General features: G+C 40.9%; 2 protein-coding genes across 5 annotated transcripts in view; one reads left to right on the top strand and one right to left on the bottom strand.

The window, feature by feature from the left end:
- The first annotated feature begins 881 nt into the window (after positions 1 to 881).
- On the top strand, positions 882 to 9,376 carry LOC102775593 (HMG box-containing protein 1-like). Of its 3 annotated transcripts, XM_087831160.1 has the most exons (14): positions 882 to 999; positions 1,652 to 1,659; positions 1,939 to 2,041; positions 2,388 to 2,495; positions 2,584 to 2,788; positions 4,833 to 4,959; positions 5,149 to 5,260; positions 5,348 to 5,457; positions 5,569 to 5,725; positions 5,806 to 5,950; positions 6,160 to 6,278; positions 6,392 to 6,575; positions 6,662 to 6,803; positions 6,881 to 9,376. In XM_087831160.1, exons 1-14 carry the CDS (start codon positions 882 to 884, stop codon positions 6,896 to 6,898), a joined length of 1,656 nt encoding a protein of 551 aa, XP_087687286.1. In that variant the 3' UTR covers positions 6,899 to 9,376. The 3 variants fall into 3 exon arrangements, with proteins under 3 accessions (XP_087687286.1, XP_035770549.2, XP_006806538.2); XM_035914656.2 differs by lacking the exon at positions 1,652 to 1,659 and having other exon boundaries at positions 965 to 999; XM_006806475.3 differs by lacking the exons at positions 882 to 999; positions 1,652 to 1,659 and adding an exon at positions 1,041 to 1,125.
- A 78-nt stretch (positions 9,377 to 9,454) lies between these two features.
- ptprz1b (protein tyrosine phosphatase receptor type Z1b) overlaps positions 9,455 to 20,414 on the bottom strand; it is a 69,843-nt gene continuing 58,883 nt past the window's right edge. The window contains exons 18-32 of one of the 2 annotated variants that reach the window (XM_087831158.1): positions 19,491 to 19,511; positions 17,561 to 17,657; positions 17,383 to 17,465; positions 17,173 to 17,307; positions 16,721 to 16,852; positions 16,485 to 16,642; positions 16,254 to 16,389; positions 15,487 to 15,633; positions 15,293 to 15,386; positions 14,407 to 14,480; positions 14,184 to 14,312; positions 13,937 to 14,086; positions 13,710 to 13,852; positions 13,490 to 13,625; positions 9,455 to 11,760 (exon numbers count right to left, since the gene is read on the bottom strand). In XM_087831158.1, the coding sequence (XP_087687284.1) occupies positions 11,617 to 11,760; positions 13,490 to 13,625; positions 13,710 to 13,852; positions 13,937 to 14,086; positions 14,184 to 14,312; positions 14,407 to 14,480; positions 15,293 to 15,386; positions 15,487 to 15,633; positions 16,254 to 16,389; positions 16,485 to 16,642; positions 16,721 to 16,852; positions 17,173 to 17,307; positions 17,383 to 17,465; positions 17,561 to 17,657; positions 19,491 to 19,511 (1,779 nt within the window). In that variant the 3' untranslated portion in view covers positions 9,455 to 11,616. The remainder of the gene's footprint in view (positions 11,761 to 13,489; positions 13,626 to 13,709; positions 13,853 to 13,936; positions 14,087 to 14,183; positions 14,313 to 14,406; positions 14,481 to 15,292; positions 15,387 to 15,486; positions 15,634 to 16,253; positions 16,390 to 16,484; positions 16,643 to 16,720; positions 16,853 to 17,172; positions 17,308 to 17,382; positions 17,466 to 17,560; positions 17,658 to 19,490; positions 19,512 to 20,414) is intronic. The other variant, XM_087831159.1, reaches the window with a different exon arrangement.

The following is a 20,414-nucleotide window of genomic DNA, read 5'->3' as shown; positions in this document are numbered from 1 at the left end:
ATGTTGGTGTTTTATTAATTTATTGTGAAATATTTGCTGGAAATGTGCATATATAACTAGATCTAACTTAATCTATCGGGCTTGCTATAAGTCTCCGTAACCACTAGAGGGTAGTGACTGACAAAATTGCATATCAAATACCTAGTGCCTGCTGCAGTCACGCAATACTTTTTAAAAAATAAATAAATTTGTTTAAACATGTACTTTCCACGTGTTTTACTAATGACGTGGTCACCTCACTGTTTTTCCTGAGTTCTGCATGTAGTGCTCTCAAAGTTATGCTCCTAAAGCTCAACTGGTTTGATGAGTTTAATGTTTCTGGGTCTTGCTCAAACTAGTACGCTGATGTGTATTCACTCATTTCACATAATGATAACATTGGTTGCCCATATTTGATTTGTAAAAACAGTCGCCAAAACGGAGAATATCACACAGCAAATTCTGAAATCTATATGTTCGGCTTTACATAGACATCTATAATTACAGTAAAGACCTATTTAATCGGTTCACACAGAAGTTGCAAACTTTGGTGAAAAAACAAACAAATAAAAAAACGGGTGTGTGGGACAGAAACCTTAACCAGGCAACATGGCGCCCCCCAGTGTTTTTGTTGCGCTGGATCTGAGAACTGAGCTGAAGGCTGTTTGACCGCCGATGTTCGTAGTTATTTTACAAAAAGACACTTGAGTCAAACATACGACTCCTGTTTCATTTTTAGAGTGCTACTGTAAAATTGCGCTAATGGAAATGACTTTCTATTTAGCTTCACATGTAATAAAAGAAAAGAAAATAAATAAAAATGAAAAGTAGACACACACGATACATTTTTAACAAACTTTTTTTTTTTTTTGCGGGGATCACAATGTACAAAACCAGCTGGAATGGAATTGACCAATGAGCGCAAGAGAAGTTGCGGATTGACGTCGATTGTGACCAATAGCACAGCTTGTGAAACTGTGTTTATACCTACCCACTTTTCCGTACAGGGAGACTGTTTTGGTGAGTTAAGGAAAGTTCATTGAAATAGTTTATAGGTTTAAAAGCGTTGAAATGAAAAAGCGACTCCACAACTTGATTTGTTTCTCCTTGATCTAGGCGTCGGAGCAACAGCGTGAAGCTGACACCGTGGGTTTTTTGTCGTAAAATACATTTGCGCCGCTCGCCCCGTAAAGCTTCATTGTTGACGTTTGTTGTTTTGTTGTAATGTCTTTTGCGCAACCGTGTAGCTCGTCCATTTTCATCCATTTAATGGCATTTTCACACCCCGAACATGTTTTGAGAATGTATTCGGTGCGTTTTAATAAAACCCGAGATGTTTTTGGCCACTTTTTTGCCGAAGTACAAACACAATTTTATCGACTTCTAGTTTCGATACAAAAGGCTCGAGTGACGCGTATCAAAACGGGCAGTCCGTGACGTAACGCTGTTGCGTTAGCTTTGGGTGATTTCATTTTTTTGCTTTTTATTCGTTTTGACGACTTTCTTCAACTCTTATTATCGCTCCCTTTCTCCGTATTGAATGAATGGGCTTTTTGTGCGCATGCGTCCAGGAACGAAGTTTATAAACAAGACGTCACATGATTATGAGATTATAAAATAGATAAAAGAGAAGCACGTTCTCTTCGGGGTCTGCTGTAGTTCTCGTCTTTAGTCCCTCTGGTAGTGAAGTGGAACGGGTCTAATGTGTCTATAGTAAACCTGTTTATGAGAGGGGAATAGCAGCCAGGCTTCTGTCCCCTATGCCACCGCAACCATTTATAGCCTATACATTACAGCTCAGTTAGGGATTATGTTTCTGTGCGTGTGCGTGTGTGTGTGCGTGCCTGCGGCTGACCCATGGGGATTGGGAACATGGCTAATGCTGATTCAAGTGTATAGATTAGCCTTAATTCTGGGTCATGTATCTGAGACTCATGTAAATCACTCTGTATGTTTTAGTGCCTGGACATCATGGTGTGGGAGGTGGTGACTCCAACTGTGCTGTCAGGTCACTCTAAATGTCACCAAGTGCCGGAGCCCGAGCCTCAGGCTGAGGACGCAGGTAACCACTGATTACAGCGGTTTGTTAAACATGCTTCTGTGCTATGATGAGGCCGTCACAAAGCCTCACAAAAATAAATAAAAAAGAGAGGTCAAGCTCTAAATGTCTCTTACTCTGGTTCTGCTGGAGGTTTCTTCCTGTTAAAAGGCAGTTTGTCTTTCCCACTGTCACCAAGTGCTTGGTTTTTTATATTATTGTAGGATCTTTATCTTGTGATATAAAATGGCTTGAGGGGATTGTTATTGTGATTCAGTGCTGTATATGTATAATGAAGTTGGACTAAACTAAATTATTTAAAGCCCTGTCAAACGGTTAAAGCATGTGGTGACTCTGCTGTCACCTTCAGAAATGATGATGGATGCAGATGGAGACCAATCGCATGATTCGCTGCGCTGTGACGAACACTTCCCCTCCTCGCCCGGATTCCCCACCAGTGACAGTTACATGGAATATGGTATGTAAGACACGAGGAAGCAGCTTGCGGGCTTCAGCTCTTATCAAAAGGAATTGAACCGTTTCTAATGTCTGTTTACTTCTCCTAGATGACCTCCCAGATCTACAGGAGGTTCGAGAGGAGACGGAGTCAACATCACCACCTGTGTACCAGGTGGAGTTGGGTGTGTCACACCAGGAACGAAACACACAGACACACAGACCAGAGCCTCCGGACACACGCTGGCTGACACAGCTAGCACACATTGCCACTGGACCTCAGAGTCCACTGCTACAGGAGCCTCCTGACAGCAGGTAGGTGCATGCCTCTTAAACAAAGCTTGAATACTTTACTGAAGGTACAAATAACTGGAAGTGTGTATAGTCTTAATTTGTCTTGTAAACAAAGTGAAGTGATTCACAGCACCGTGACATTTAGTGACTTCAAGCCACTAGGCTCAAAATAAACTGTCATCACATGTAGTAGGCCGAACCCGAGATCAATTTTTCTCAGCTTTCAAACACATTAGAGGGTTACCTGTGATACATCTGTGCTGAATCTACGTGGAGTCTATGTTCTTTCCAGGTTATGGTGTAAGTTATGGGATAGTGTTTCAGAAGGGTTCATGGTTATGATCCACCTATAGTGTATATTTAACACATAAATACAAGTCCCTCCGTAGATGACAATATTAGACATTTCTGGTCTCCCTCACATCATACAGGGCCAATAGTAGAAAAAATGTCTGAAACCAAGTGTAGAGTTGTCTCAAGTGTGAGCTTTTCACTCAGACATAACTATTTGAAACGCCGGAGCTATATTAATATGACAACCCACCACTGTAACAATATATTATCCCCTTTAAAGGTAAAGTATGTAAAATATGACCACTAGATGTCAGTAGATTGCACATTGCAGTCAGATGAGTTTTGTTATCCTAACTACAGTGGCCCCTGTGTGGCAATCAACTCTGGCTGCCATTCATCAGTAGTGAGTGTAGGTCAGTCTGCTGTTTACCTCAGCTAGTGTCCACATCTGTGTACTCTGGAGGAGGCTGTAAAACCTTGAGGAAAGAGTCTGATACGAGTCAGTGAGTCTGAGAAGCTCAATTCTGTCCGATAATAGCTGTACAGAGCCTCAAATAATGTGGGAATGTAGTTTTAAAAGAGTTTATCAGAGGGAAAGATGTTAGGTCACTTGAGCCTAACATTACATGGAATAATGTTAGCATATAACCAGCTGTGGTTGTTGTCTTGCCAGCTCATTGTTAGTTGTATGGAAACAAGAAGGTCACACGTCTAACACGCACAAAAATGTTTATTAAAATGTTAGAGCCTTGACATGACCACCTCAAGCCGCTTATCCCGATGAGGTGGAAATAAGGGAGGAAAGAGAATAATGTACAATTGTTAAAAGATCATATATAGTTTGAAAGAGAAACTTGTGATCTTTAAATTAAAAATAACTTATAAGGCATGCAACATATGTGGCCGTTCTCTAGCATACATAAAACAGTAAGGCAGAAGCACGATGTCTTTCTCCACCACTGTATGGCAGGGCAACAAGTGGTGTGTTCTCCTTTGTGTTTGTAATGTATTAAGTTTATGAGAAGACATCAGTTTTTTAGGATATAATTACACATTAATCAGTGTATATTTATGAATACAACATTTTTTTCTATGAAATAACTTCAACAGTTTACTGACTGTACCTTAAACATAGATGTATATACTTTATTACAACAAAAAAGTGTGTCAGAAACATGCTTTATTCTCTTTTGGTTGTATTATGAAGAATGTAAAAATCTCCCTTCAAATTTAAACAGATCACATTTCAAAAATCTCTTTTCCACACGTGAAAAGTACTGAAGCAGCAAGTGAAACAACAGAGAAAGATTTATTGTTTTTAACAACATGGAAACAAAACTAGCGCCATCTCCTGGGGAAATCTGATACTGCACATGTATTAGTGAAAATTTAAAATAAAATTGGACTCACTTTTTTCATTGTTATAACCTCATCAAACACTTATCTTAGTTTTTTTCTATAGTTTCTTGCTTGGTCACATGACTTTTCCCAAAATGAGGCAGTCTTTCTAAGACACTTCAGCTTCAAACAGGGGATGTTATATAGTCTATGCCTAATATTTCTACTTGTGCACACGAGTTGCTGACATTAAACATACCAAAAATTACAGCTCGTGTTGACAAGTAGAAAAACTTTAGCACCACATCTGCGTGACAACAGCGAGCTTCAGAAGATCATCTTTATTACACAATTCTTTGTGTCCTTGAGCCCTCTTTTAGCAACACGTAAGTGGACATTCTGAGCATTTACAGTCACACCTCTCTTTTTGCAGTTCTTCTTCAGTCTGCATCCCGAGCAGCAGCAGTGATCTACATTCCTACGCTCGGCCTCCTCCTCCTCTCCCCAGCAGCCCCCTGTCATCCCTCAGAGGTCACGGCAGGGAGCGTCAGCGCTGCAGGGTAGAGCCTTCTTATTTCCTGTGCTTCAACACCACCCACAGTCAATTATGAAAATCACTTACACCACTGCTTTTATAATTGTATACGTTTAATACAGTTGTGTTTTTTTTTTTTGGTGAAACCTTCAGAGCTTTTCTGGCTTCTTGCAGCATGCATTGATCCTGATGATGCTTCTGTATCTTTCCACAGACAAGCAGTGAATGTGGCTCTGCAGTATCCACCAGATCTTCTCTGTCTGATGATGAAGACATGGGCTGGAGTTTTTCCTGCCCACCCACTGCCTGGCACTGTTTTCTCAAGGGTACGTACAACACTTACACACTCAGTCAAGATGGACTGACTGTGTTCTTTCATTTCACAGTAGCTCACTGCTCCTCTCTGTCACCAGGAACTCGTCTGCATTTCCACAGCAGCTCAAATATAGAGTGGCGGGAAGCTGAGGACTTGGAGTCTGCTGAGGAAGACTCTGCTGATGAGGAGCAGTCTAGATTTCTGAAGGTACGTTAAGCAAGCAGCAGACTGCTGGGAGCAAATGCATAAAAAAAACAAGCAGGGATCCACCAAAAGACATCACACAGTGAGGTAAAAGTACCACTTGTTCTTCTGCAGAGTTATGGCTCTGAGGGTCTGCAGCTGATGGAGCATGCAGAGATTGTGTTGTCTGGTCAGGCTGTTCTACAACTGACCTTTGACCCCGGCACATTTGGATATATCCCCCTGACTGCCCGCTGCCAACTCGATCACCCCTTTTATGTCAAAAACAAAGGTACAAGTGTGGACAAGGTTTAAAGAGACTAAACAGCATGAATGACTCTGCAGACATTTCATCCTCCTTTCTGTCGTCAGGCTGGTCATCCTTTTACCCCAGCTTGACTGTGGTGCATTATGGGATACCATGTTATGAAATGGAAGTAGGAGATGTTTGCCTGCCTCCGGGACACAGAGACGCCAAGCACACAGAGGATTCTCCAGTCTTTGACACATTTAAAAGGTAAAGCAGATGTTTGCAGTGTCATGCTTAAATACAGTGTTATGCGAAAGCGAGTCAGTACTAAGGGAAAGGTCTTAAAACAGTAATCAAATGCCCATATAGAGGCTGTGGTTTGGGATGAAAAAAAGAGGGAAAATAGTCTTGTTTGAACCAACTAAGCCTAAAACAAAGTTTAGTTTCAAATCAACCTCTGTTTGTCTCATACTTAGTTATGATTTCACTCCTCTGGACTCCTCGGCGGTTTACGTATTGAGCAGTATGGCGAGAAGGCGACGCGCTTCCCAGTCCAGTGGGGGAGCTGTTTCTCCAGACAGAGACGTGCTTCAAGGTCCTGCACTTCAAATCTCCTGAATTATTACTTACTCACTGATACCGTTCTGTTTGCAAGATGCAAAAATCCCTGGAAAAAAAATTCATGTGAACCCTGTTTTGAACCCACAGATGTGCACAGTCCCAGTCATTCCCACGCCACCCAGCAAAAGCCCCCCAAAAACCAGCTGCTCAGTACACAAGGAGGCAGCAGCGCCACACCCACTAAGTGCAAGCGGCCAATGAATGCATTCATGCTGTTTGCCAAGAAGTTCAGAGTGGAGTACACGCAAATGTACCCGGGCAAAGACAACAGGTGAGTGCATGCCATGGCTGTTAGCGTGGGTGTTGTGTAGGAGTAATCAGGTGTGTGTGTTAGTAAATGTGTGCGTCTGCCATCAGAGCCATCAGCGTCCTCCTCGGTGAGCGGTGGAAGAAAATGCGAAGTGAGGAGCGCCGCGTGTTCACCCTGCAGGCCAAAGCACTCGCAGACGAGCAGAAAAGACTCAACCCAGACTGCTGGAAACGGAAACGAACCAACTCTGTAAGTACACACATGCACGTGCACAGCTTCACCCACCGTTTTGTACTTCTGCTTCATCCTGCCTCTTTCTCTTGCAGGGTTGTCAAGGAAATTAAGGCTACAGAAAAGAAAAGAGGACAACTGACAGAGCCTGTTGTGTACACGCACACATACACGCACTCACATACGCACATTTAAAAAAAGAGCTATGCATAACCGAATATTACGCTTTAGTTCTATATTTGTTTTGTCTTGATCTCCTAAATCCCTGAATCCTGTTATAGTAATGCAAAAAAAACAAAACAAAAGGCTGCCCCTGGTGAACACCTTGGGCTGCTCTCAACAAACATCACTTTCCTTTTTCTTGCCTTTCAAAGGTGCTACTTCTTGATCTTGAAGTGCTATAAATCATTATTTCTTAAGAGGAATTAGCAGAGGTGTCAAACATCGCCTTTTTATTTTTAATGCTGCGGAACGCCCGTAGTGTCTCCTGCCGGGGACCGGATATTTTTCCAAAGAGATGAACGGATTTTAGCTCCAATGAGCAAAGTTCATCTCTACACGTGATTCTTACATCAATGTGATAATATCCACAAAAAAAGAAGAGATCCTGATGATCTTCAGTTTCTCACACTATGCTTGAAACAGGTGGAAGTTGTGGTGCTTTTAGCCAAAGTAGAGAATGTAGCTATTTTTCCAAAATTCTATATTGTACAATAAGAAATATACAATTTATTTTATTGCCTGTATTACTTGTATTTGGACTCAGTGTTATTGCACAAGACTACATATGTTAACTTTGCTTTCGTTTATCACGTAGCATTTAATAATGAAACACCACAAACTCTTAAACAGGGGCCTGGGTTTTATTCACCTCCCCACAAATTAAATGTGGCCTTTTTTAGCAGTAATAATAATAATTTGCTGTATTTTAGTGAGTCCCCAGTAGTGCTTCAGTTTTTCTCAGTAAGGGTTCCTCGTGGAGTTGTTATGTAAACAAATGTGTTTACATTCGCCGTTAGTCACCTTAACCTGCCGTGTCATTTGGAGGACTGTGCATCACGTCACCCTTGTAATCACGTGACAAACCAAGAGACCGCATAATATCATTTGAATTCATCAAGTTGAAGTGATGAAGGGAAAAATAACCATTAAATGTCAACCCAAGTTAAAGCTCTTTCATCTTTGAGGTTAACAATTCTAGTGGCCAACAATGGAGGTAAAGAAAACCATTGAAATGTGGTGGTGCAGTAACTCTAGGTCATCTAAAGAGGGTCATCTGTGCGCTGGTCCACCAACAACCAGAAACAAGTTGCTTTACATGTAGACGAGGCTTAAAACTCTGCAGGGTTAAAGCTTCCCTGAACTCCTTGAATCCCTCACTTGCCCAAAGCTTTTATTTTGAAATAAGAAATGTATTTAAGGAAGTAGAAACACACTCTAATTGTACTTTGAATTAAATGACGATTACTTGGACAGTAAATAATCCCACTGCTTAAAGTTTAACTTTACCTGTGACTACTGGTGGCTTGACTTCGTGTAAAATAAATAAATAAAATAATAAAAATAAATTAATAATACAAATATATATACATACATATATTCTAGCCACTGTCAGGCAGGTAGTGTGCACACTGAGAAGAATTATGACGTGCCCATTGATTAACCGCTACTGTGAACATTCGGTGAAGCTAAATGCCAAGAAATCATCATGAGCAGTCGATGTGATCAGAAACAGGGAAATGTACGATGATGAGGTTTTGTGGTGTATTTTATCCAGGATGTTTTGTTTTTGGCAAAAATAAACAACTTTGTGAATGTGTTTACATGCACATTGTAAAGAGTAAAGAAGGAAGGAAATTTTACATTTACATTGTAAATGTAAAATTGTTTCCATTGTAAAATTTAGACTCTCAAAGACGAAAATGGGAAAGGAAATAAAGCAGCCCTGAGGCCTCACTGATAGTAGGGAATGCTTGCCAAAGGCACTAAGAAGAATTCTGGTATACAATCATAAGCATTAAAACTAACAGTACTGTTCCTCTTACTAAATAACTGAAAGTGAAACACGGTCTCAGTTTGGAAAACCTTCTGCCTGAAAAGCGCAACCCGGGGCTGAATCGTCATACCTTAATAAAAAAACAGGAGATATTCCCGTGTGCATGTAAACACACCCACTGCTAGAAATGTTTGGAATTCAACAGGTGTATGGGAACTCAGCTGTGTGAGGATTTAGAGATGTCACACAATTATTATGAGAGAGTGGGTTTGTGTAGATTTGCTATCCAGGCAGAGTGCAGGAAGGGTGGGCACTCTTAACTCCCACTGCACAACGAGGTTTATTCTTAATGCACTATATACACTTTATCTACTAGTTTTTGTGACTGCTACAGTATAATGTGTAAAGATAAACATTAATATGATCATATAGAAATCTATATTTTTGGTTTTGACTTATCTTTGGTAACTTTTCGTGGTTGTGCTTTGGATTATTTGACTTTTTGTCTTTGCCATCATGTCATGTACAGGTCCATCAGGGGAGACAATGCAATACAGTGTATTATAGTCAAAATAAAAGTGTAATAAACATGTAATGCTCCATGTCTTTACTTCTCTTTGAGTCCAATAATGATAATTTGAAAAGACGAGAAGATGTCTACAATAAAGGTTTGAACAAATCTTTAATCTTGTTGCATTATACATACAGCACCAGTTCATAGCTGGAGATAAAGGTGTAGACATAAAGCTGCTACTGTAATTATAGAGATAAAAAGAGATGCCATTTCATTAAAACTATAAACATGATCAATTTTTCCAGGCTAAAATTATCAAATAGAATCCACACAGTTATATATATATATATATGTATGTGTGTGCGTGTGTGTGTGGAAAGGACTAGAAAATCACTTTTTGTAGTAAAATAGAAAATATGTAGAGGTACAGTATAAACATACAGTAATTTGGCCTTTAAAGTATTCTGGGATCTTTACACATAAAGACTTTTTATTCCAGTTAGGACTGCTCTGAGCGTGTTCAGCTGCGGTCTCTGCGATTTACACCAGAAAGAGATTCACAGGTTGGCTAAATGTGTCTGATGCAATAGAAAATACTTGGACCCTTTTAGAAAAATGGAAACAGTCACAGCAAGTGCTACCAAGAATTTCATTGCCAGCCTGTGCCGCTGAGTATTAACAGAACGTTAAGCCTCCCAAGATATCAAGAATATGGGCAGTTTCTATTATTTCCTCCCTTGTCTCGTTTTCACTGCAGTAAATTTTTACAACGCGATGGCAAAAAAAGAAAAAATCTTATCTCTGCCTACATCTATAAGAAAATAATAAATGTCATCTCTTAAGATTTATTTTCAAATGGATTTTGAGCCGCGCATCACTTTAAATCCCAGATTTGATCTTTTTTGTTTCTTTTTTCCATTTTTAAACAAAACAGCTGAAACTGATGGCATTTTTTTAACGAGATCAACAACACAGGGAATCACCTTTAAGAAAATAGATAAAAACACCTCACCAGGATTTTGGCATATTAGTCACACAAACAGGTTTAAAAGTACAATAATGTGACGTACAAAAGGCACTGGGTACCACGGACCATGGAGCCAGTTGCAAGGTGACGTAAACGTAAAAGAAAACGAGCAGTTGCTTCAGTTCTCACCAGTGAGGCCTCGGAGAGGTTTGGCTAGTGAGAACATGATTCTAATTAAGGATACGTGGTAGTTTAAGCCCCAGAATGTGCTGGTTAATGTGCAGTGCATTTGATATTTTGCAGGGAAACGAAGGGTTGTCTTGCATTGTTTCCCTTTTTAACAATAAAGTAAGAATTTGCACTTTATCTACATTTATCGGCATTTCTACAATTCCATTTTGCCTGTGCATTTCTCTAATATTGATTTATTTTCTCTTAGAAGGAAGGTGTAACCTATGACGGTAATAAAAGAATATACTAATAAAATGAAAGAAACAATAGATAAAAGAAACATTAATAGACAGATTGAATTTAATTATAAGGGATCTGTCATTAGAAATAAACAAAAAAACGTCATGCTGACCAGTGTCAGGTACAGACATGGAGACTTTCTTACCACTATCACCTAATTCCAACTATCCATCCATTCTCTTCCACTTATCCTTTCAGGGTCGCAGGGGAGCTGGACCCTGTCCCAGCTGTCTTAGGGCGAGAGGCAGGGCACACCCTGGACAGGTCGCCAGTCTGTCGCAGGGCTAACACAGACACAGACAACCATTCACACCTATGGGCAACTTAGAGTTTCCGATTAGCCTTACCCCACTAACTGCATGTCTTTGGACTGTGGGAGGAAGCCAAAGTACCCGGAGAGAACATGCAAACTCCACACAGAAAGACCCCGGCCTGATGGAATTGAACTCAGGACCTTCTTACTGTGATGCAACAGTGCTAACCACCGTGCCACCCCTAATTCCAACTAATGCTTTTAATGATGATTAAAAATGAAATAATCTTAATCTGATCTGGTAGAATGTGTAGCCTTGTCTGCTGTGCATGCTAACATAACAAAAGGGACACTTTCAGGTGTTTCATCATCGCTTGTCGGGCAGAGTAAGAATTTTCTTCATAATAAGTGATTGAAAGGGAAAAGACTTTAGAGCCGAGGTCTTTTAGATTAAATGTCATTTCATTAGATTGTTCTGTTTTGAAAAATAATCTTATAAATAATGATTTTTGAATTTGCAGTGAATGAAAGTATTAGCATGATCAGCAGACCCACTCTTTTCTCCTCGTAATCTCAAATGTGCACTCGTGTGATTTATTTTCTCTTTCATGCGCATTTTTGTGTGGATGTCTACATGAGCGACTCCAGGCTTTCTGCGATGTTGGTCTGGCCCAGCGGTACAGATCCGTTGGTCTCTGGATTCTGCAGAGCTCTCTGGTCCTCCTGACTGCTCACCAGGCTCAACACCGCTCTGTACAGATACTGGTACTGCTCCTGTAGGGGGCAAAGAGGCAGAACACTGGTAAAAGCTTGCACTTGTTACCCGTCTCATCCATTTATTACTTCTAGGCTGGACAGTTGTGATTCATTATTATTAGGGATGCACCGATACCGATACTGGTATCGGGTATCGGGGCCGATACTGTAAAATGTGTGTGTACTCATACTCGTAAAAGTTAACCGATACCATGAACCAATACTAACTTATTTCATTAGTCAGAGGGTGGCTGGTCATTTCTGTTGTAGTTTTTTAGATTGGCCACTAGGGGGACATCCCGCGCTAAACAGGCACAGGGTTAGGCGAGTGACACTGGCGGCTCCAGATAAAAAAGAGAAACTGGAGGCTGCTGTAGCTAGGCTAAACAAAATGTCAGCAGTGTGGAACAGCCAACTTTAACTCAGGTTTTGGAAAAGCGATGAAAAATGTCAAGAGAAAATCCACGAGCAGTTAAAATAACAGAGGCTCGACTCATTTTATCGCTCTGGATGACCAGCCAATGCCGGCCGTGGAAAACATAGGATTGCACCGTCTAGAGTTGCGATATGAAATTCCCAACCGCCTATACATCAGGGAGATAATGGTGCCAAAACTTTCTGAAGAGGTAAAGACAAGCAGTGTGTGCGCGATGTCAGTCCTTGATTTAACGGCACAGTGGACTGATGATCCACGGGCAGATGAGGGGTTTGTTCGTCAGTGCCAAATACTTTCGTTATTTTGTTTGTTTGTTTACAATATGGACACTCTGCAACAATTTAAAAGTTTATTTTATTCTCAAACCTAATTTGTATTTATTTTATTCCAAACAGAAGTGTTTATTTATTATTCCGAAAGCTCGAGACAGTGCCAATAGTTCAGTGATATTTTGTTAAATTACAATGTGGAGACTCTGCAATAATTTAACAGAAGTGCTTATTTTTCACTTGAAATTTTTTCGTGGTCATTTTTATTAAGATTTTATTTTTTATCGGCAGAGAATAAAATAAAACCTGTCTTCCAATTCATTGCATTTGTGTGTGTGTGTGTGTGTGTGTGGTAGAAGTATCGGTTTTTGTACTCAGTATCGGCAAGTACTCAGATCCAAGTATCGGTATCGTATCGGTTTGAAAAAATTGGTATCGTTGCATCCCTAATTATTATCACATTGTCCTAAAAAAACAAAACAAAAAAAACCCTGAAACCTTCAGTTGATCCAAAATGCTGCAGTAAGAGTACTGACAGGGACGAGAAAGAGAGGGTCCTCTCTTATCTTAAAGACCCCATAGCATCACATCACCCTAATAGAGCACTTAGCTCACAGACTGTGGGCTTACTTGTGGTTTCTAGGGTATTTAAAAGTAGAATGGGAGGCAGAGCCTTCAACTTTCAGCCCCCTGTTTCTGTGAACCAGCTTCCAGTTTGGCCAGACAAACACCCTCCCTACTTTTTTATTAGGCTTAAAACGTTCCTTTTTGATAATGCATATAGTTACGGCCTGGTCCTGTGACCCCAAGTTTCTTCCTGTTAAAAGTGTGTTTTTCCTTCCTGCTTTTGCCAAAGTGCTTACTCAAAAGAGGTTTTCTGATTATTGGAGATTTCTCTGTATTACTGTAGAGTCTTTACCTTACAATATAAAGCACCTTGACAGGACTGTTGTTGTGATTTGATGCAATGTATTTTATTTTATTTAGTTTTTCTAAATTATGCTGGTAGATGAGAATTAAAAGGAAACATTCCAGTACTTACTATATCATTAAACACCCCAGGCCTCATGAGGTTGGTCATCCGTGCCACTTGGTAGACATCTACTGATCCCTCCTCCTCTAGCTGATTGGACAGGGTGGTGAGGGCACAAAACAGTCCTGACGTAGCACCTCCCAAACTACACATCCACACAAAACCATTAAGAACATTAGACGGATTTAAACAGTTTTATGTCCTTAAAAGGAGTCTGACTCATACTCACGGATCATGTACGATCACCGGTCCCTGTGTGTGCGTGCTCTGTTCTCTGACTCTGTTAATGAGATCAAAGCTGTTTCGGATCGGACTGTCTGGGTTGGGCCAGCAGGTGGTGCTGTACTGACGCACTTCCAGCACATAATTGTTCTAGATGAAAAAACAGTTTTAAAGTCTCAGACTGTATTAAAACATTTTGATTGATGTAAAATATTCTCTTTTATCGCGTGTTACCTGTGGAGACTGGACTGTGAAGTCCTGCACTAAAAGTCTCTCATCATTAGACAGACACATGTGCTCCTCCCTGGAGTACGACACAGTGAAGCCATCAATGCTCAGGGGCTGGTCTTTACTGGGCCAGTACGCACGACACTCTTCGTCTCTCTGAGATAAACAGGAAACGTGTTTATGTGTGTAGTTTTATATACATATATCTATATGTATCTATAAGTTCTACATGGAGTATGTGTGTGTTTTATACCTGGCTGTTTGAGTCTGGCAGACAGACTACAATCTGTGCATTGTGTTCCCAGATCATTCTCCAGAAATCTGCCACCGTGCTGCTCAGAGGAGTCTGGCTCACTATGAACTCCTTAGTGTAGTGATGTCCCTGTGAAAATACGAGCAGCAATATTTATCCACCAGCTGATGTTTTGCCGAGGTTTTCGAGACTGGAAAACATTTGCAATTTCCAGTGGTCTTACCATCACGTAGGACGCATTGATGTAGCCTGTGGAGTTTGATTCTGAAGCAGTCAGAGTGACTCTTGATCTCTCCACTACACAGAGACATGAAAAACCAGGTTAGAGAGGAAAAAGCCCCCAAAATAAGACAAAAAACGATATTCCTGCATTTAAGTTCATTATTATCATGGGGTGACCGGGGGTTGGGAAGCGTATCTGTAACCGGAAGGTCGCCGGTTCGATCCCCGGGTTCTCTGTCCTGGTCGTTGTGTCCTTGGGCAAGACACTTTACCCAACCACCTACTGGTGTTGGCCAGAGGGGCCGATGGTGCGATATGGCAGCCTTGCTTCTGTCAGTCTGCCCCAGGGCAGCTGTGGCTACAACCGTAGCTTGCTTCCACTAGTGTGTGAATGAATAGTGGCATTGTAAAGCGCTTTGGGTGCCTTGAAAAGCGCTATATAAATCCAACCCATTATTATTATAGTTAATTAAAGTAACCATAAGGGATTATTGAGCAAGCTGTGGAAGAAATGATGAGGCATCAGGTAACTTGTCGTTATAATCTTGAACCGAAATATCACATTTAACCTCTGACCTCTTCTTCTAGGTCAACTCATTGATCTAAAGGTCAAAGTCATAACTTTGTATAGAGCTATTTAAAACTCTTTCTTAATGCCACTGTTTGCACTGACAATACAGGCGTATAGTGATTAACTATGGGGATTCTAAATATCACGTTATAATTTGCATCAAAATATCATGTCATATTTGAACTCTGAACTCTGCCTTTCTTTCTGGTTTATTCCAAAATGTGTGCTATGTATGGACTGAAATTTCCAGAAATTATCTGCAACATATTGCTGGGAGTTGCCGGTTTTGCCCAGTTAGTAATCCAGATCTGCTTACCAGGCATTAGAGCTCTGGCTCTGTTCCTCTCAGCGTTGCCATCTTTCAGGGCAGTGCTGTAGTCTGCGTGCTTCGCCTGACGCTGACTAATTAACTGAAACACAAAAATAAAAACATTTGGTTACATTCACATGGCAGGAACATCACAAATGATTCATTACAAGTTGGTGGGCGAAAAAGGAAGCATGCTGTACCTTGAATTGTTTATCCATACGTGTCCTGCCTGTGGCACCAGGGGTCAGCAGGTCAGAGACGTAATTGTGAAGGAGGTCAGAGGTCACCAAGGTGTCCCGGCTCAAAATAGCTTCAACCAGGGCATCGTGGATGAATATGTACTGCTCCTAGAAGACAGCAAAAAAATGACTTCCTGGTTTTAGTAAGGTATGTCTGAACGCACGTCTTTGTGAACACTAGCGAGACACTTTTAAACGCCACAAGTTACATTTTTACAAGAAAGAAATCTGACATGAATGTGTTTCCTCTGGCCTTTGCTGCTGTTTAGTCATCTAGACTATCTTTATATAAGTGGCCTAGTTTGCCTGTGCTTGAATAAAATGGAACTAGTAATGACTTTGAGGCTTCGAGTTGCTCAAAGTACAAAAATTATATTGAAAAAGCTCAGCAGCAGAAATCCCAGTTTGTCAAAAAATGTGCTGTAAGAGAAAACGGTATATTAATGTAATAATAATAATAATGTGTGGGGCTAAATTTTTCTCGTTCCGTCTTCATCCTCCAAAAAAAAAGGAGCATACAGTGAGCTAACACACAGATCGACAAATGCCTCCATCTGCACAGTGACGTGGTTGTTGAGTAAGTCCGTACAGACCTCATTACACCGGCTAAAATTACCCTTAATCTAGCCACTATTTCCTTCTTTGCAAATGTTTAAATTGATATTACATTTCTGGGATTGCCCCCACAAAAGGAAAGGTGAAGTCCCACAGCTGTATCACCCTCTTACCTCTGTCTGAACAAGGAAATTCCTCTGTGTGCGGACATGTTTCAGGAAGCCAAGAACGTTCACTGTCCCTTGATCCTGGATCTGCTGCAGCATGCTGTCTATCACAATGTAGGTTCCTGTCCTTCCCACACCGGCGCTGTGACAGACACACGCATCACATGTTAGCAGTACATACACCATCAAATTGTGGGAAGTCTTAAAGAGCAATAAATCATTCCACACACACTCTACCTGCAATGTACCAACACAGGTCCCATCTCCTGCGTGCGGGCCCTGGAGGACGCTCTGATGAAGGACAGGACGGGCAGAGTGTATTCTGGGACGCCCATGTCCGGCCACTGGGTGTAATGGTAATGGAGGACTGTGTGTTCAACTCTCCTTTGAGATACCTAGAGGATCGAAGTGGGTATGAGAAACCTAACCTCAAAGCCACTTTGGACTATCACTGCATAGAGAGAAGGGCTTACCTTATTTGCAGTATCCCTGACAGTGAACGTCCGGAGTGTGTAGTAAGCAAGTGTCTTGGTGTTTTTCAGTGTCACCTGATAAGACCCATACTCTTCCTGGTTCTCCTCTGGCCAGTACTGATCACATTTTGTCTGTAGAAAGGGAGAAAAGTTCTGTGGATGTAGTTTAATTTTAGGCCTAATACATCTGAAACCACAGGAAAAACATGTCAAAAGGAAAGTCCTCAAGTGTATAACAAAGCCAGATTGCACTAGTGTCCATTCTGCAGTTTTTCAGCTGTCAGACTGCAGTGAAACTAAATGAAATACCTGACGTGAACCAGCTGCTGTCTGCTCATGACAAGAGATGGAAGACACAAACTAAAAAGAAATCAGCTGCCTGGGGTCAGTGTGAATGATATCAGATAAAACTGCACTTATGTCTGCGGTGAGGCTTGTGTTTGAGCTCCTACCCGTCCCTTCTCCTTCAGATTGGTGATCATGACAATAACTCCAATATTCTGCTGCCAGATCATCCTCCAAAAGTCCTCCCTGCCTGATTTTAGAGGCCCCTGAGCTGCAATGTATGCCCTCGTCCGCTCATAACCCTGCAAAAGGAAACATCAGTTGGTTTGCGGCAGCCTGGATGTAAGGCGTGTACACGTAAAAGGACCTTTACTTACATCAACAAAGTTAGCGTTGATGTAGTCCCCGCATGTCCCATCTCTGTCCAAACTGTTAGAGAGCTTAACTCTACTGTGGTCGTCTGAGACAAGTAAAAAGAGTCATTAGCAACATTCCTGCTGGTTTACACAGTTAAACGTTGAACAGCGATGCAGTGAACAGTGAAGGATGACATACAGGCCAGTATGTTGATGTATCGGTTCTTGTTTTTGTTGTCCGGGTGATTAGAGCTGTCTGTAGTAATGCCCATGTCCACTGTGCATGCCTGCACCTCCTGAAACACACAATCCAATACTAATAAGAATGACAGTAATTACTCAGATGAACACAATGCAGGGAGGTTTGCGTTCTCTTCATTTGCCACATTACAATGTGATGGTCAGGTATATAGAGAAGCTACTATAGGAAATAACAAGAAATAAGCACAACTGAATCATATCAAATCAATTTCTGCCTCTCTACAGTGTGCCTTTTGTCCCGTCTCCCTTCCCTCGCACCCAATCGGTCATAGCAGATGGCTGCCCCTCCCTGAGCCTGGTGTTGCTGGAGATTTCTTCTTTTTGAAAGGGAGTTTTTCCTTTTCACTGCTGCCAAGTGCTTGCACATACAGGGTCTTCTGATTGTTGGGGTTGCTGTAGGGTCTTATAATACAAAGCACCTTGAGCTCCTCTTGTCGTGACTTGCTGCATTACAAATAAAATGTAATCAAATGAGAGGAGGAGCTGTGTATAGATTCAAGAGAAGAAGAAATAAAATCACCCCATGGGATTGGACAAGTCGCCATAATACAAATGTTGTCATTCTGTGATGATGACCCCATATTTAAGCCTCATATTGCAAGCTCTGGGAGAGAAAGGCAACTATTAACAGCCAGTCCCAACAAGCAGCAACCTCGAAGAGCTTCCTGGAGTGGCCACTTAAAATTAAGCATGTTTACATCTTGGCAGACAAAATAATTTTGGTCTCTATAGCTGCTGCTAAACCTTTTATGACTTTATGAATTGTACTTTTACTTTATTTTTATTTATATAGCACATTTAATAAAAACAAAATGTTGGCCAAAGTACTTTACAATGATAAAAACATATTACACAGTAACACATAACATCAAATAAAAAATACCTGGTAACAGATGAGTAAGTAGATAAACAGGTAACTCTCACTTACTCTCATGTTAAAAGCCAATGAGTAAAAACGTGTTGAAGATGGGATTTGAAAAGATTGAGGGTCGGGGCCTCGCTAATGTGGAGAGGTAAATCATTCCACAACCACGCTACAACCACAAACGCCCAGTCACCTGTATTGAATCTCACCCCAACCAATCACAGCAGATGGCCGCCCCTCCCTGAGCCTGGTTCTGCCGGAGGTTTCTTCCTGTTAAAAGGGAGTTTTTCCTTCCCACTGTCGCCAAAGTGCTTGCTCATAGGGGGTCATATGATTGTTGGGTTTTTCTCTGTATCTATGAAGCACCTTGAGGCGACTTTTGTTGTGATTTGGCGCTATATAAATAAAATTGAATTGAATTGAATTGTATGAAACTCTTGTATGAATTGTACCAGAATTAATTTGCAGTTCACCTTGTTAAACTTTTTCAAGGTTTAAACATAGGTGGCTATAGCCATTAGCCAACTGCTAGGCCACACCTTAGCTAGCTTGTAGCATTCCTTTCTGTGTTTGTGCCTTTGGAGTGATTGAATGCAGCCATCTAACAAACAACATGGATTACATTGGTGAATATATTTTATTTGCCTGTTTCTTTCTCTGTGCATTGTACCCATACACTCAGAGGATACAGGTTGCTAGAATTGGCGGATGGGTAATCAAAGTTACTCGCATATTTCTCTGTATTTCTGCCATTTTTACTGACTTCCATTGCTTTTATTAGAAGTGTGTTTAACTCGCACAGGCGACCATATTATTGTGTGTAAAACATGGTGAGTGCAGTAAAAGAAAAGATACATTTTCTTCCCAATTAAAACATCATTATGGAACGCTAAATTTTAAAATGTCAATTTTAGATTTTTTACAGTTGCAGTTACACTTGTAAAAATCAGGCCAAGAAAACAACAACAGCTCTGCAACAGGAGAGGGATGGTTGGTGTCTTACCTCATAGGACTCTTTGACAATCTAATGGAGGGTGGTGAGGATGCAGTAAGCACGGCGATGGTGGAGATGAGAGGAGAGTGGGATAGGGGACCAAGATGATGGACAGACAGACAGACAGGGAGTCAGTGCAGGTACAGGATATAGGGGTTCAGATACACACAGAGAGGTGTGTTTAAAGTCCACAGCTCCCATCTGAGCTGTGGACTTTAAACCTGCTACTATGTAAACCATGTTTTGTTATTTTACAAGTATAATTATAATCAGGCTAGTTTTAATGTAATGACATAGAGAAAGTAAGCAAATGTAAGTCCCCCTGGCAGTAATAAGGGAGAAGTAAACTTTATCTAATCCTATCTGTGTGTGTTTCTTAGGAGGTTCATGCTAGGAAACAGGGGTGACTAATGCCATGCAAATGTACCTGTTGAAATTAATCCATGTGTTTCTCTCAAACCATTAACCAACATTCAGATAAGTCAATACTCCACATAAGACTAATATCTCTTTCTTCACATTCTAAACAAGCTAAAATGGAGATTTTAAAAGCCTGAAAGTCAACAGGTAGTTTGCAAGTAGCTGGCCTAGCATTGACAACCTGTCTTTCAGTTGTAAAGTCCAGTTTTCAGGTCAACAGGTTTAAATTTAGAGTCTGGTGTGAGAAGAAAGCTGCACGGTCATGGTTAGTACCAAAACCTTCCTGCATGTTGATGTTGCACATGGGCGTTACACATCAACGCCATGTTAAATGATCTGGCTAAAGAACGTGATGTTAATAGAGATATGGAAGAGCATTAAGGGGCTATGACAAATGAAATACTTATACACATGGACCAGAGCTAGGTGATCTATTTATATGCTGGTTACGTTTTTGTACAAATCCAAAAACAAGAAAATGTTTTGTAAGTCTCCTAAAAACGCAAACATACT

Source organism: Neolamprologus brichardi, chromosome 17 (assembly GCF_056152115.1).
Source record: "Neolamprologus brichardi isolate AB-2024 chromosome 17, ASM5615211v1, whole genome shotgun sequence".
Classification (NCBI taxonomy): domain Eukaryota; kingdom Metazoa; phylum Chordata; class Actinopteri; order Cichliformes; family Cichlidae; genus Neolamprologus; species Neolamprologus brichardi.
This window is presented reverse-complemented; position numbering and strand designations above follow the sequence as displayed.

Coding starts and splice junctions, on each gene's coding strand:
- LOC102775593 (XM_087831160.1), top strand. CDS start 882: ATGGAATTGACCAATGAGCGCAAGAGAAGTTGCGGATTGACGTCGATT. Junction 2,789..4,832: donor CAGGAGCCTCCTGACAGCAG/GTAGGTGCATGC, acceptor CTCTTTTTGCAG/TTCTTCTTCAGTCTGCATCC. Junction 5,261..5,347: donor CTGGCACTGTTTTCTCAAGG/GTACGTACAACA, acceptor CTCTGTCACCAG/GAACTCGTCTGCATTTCCAC.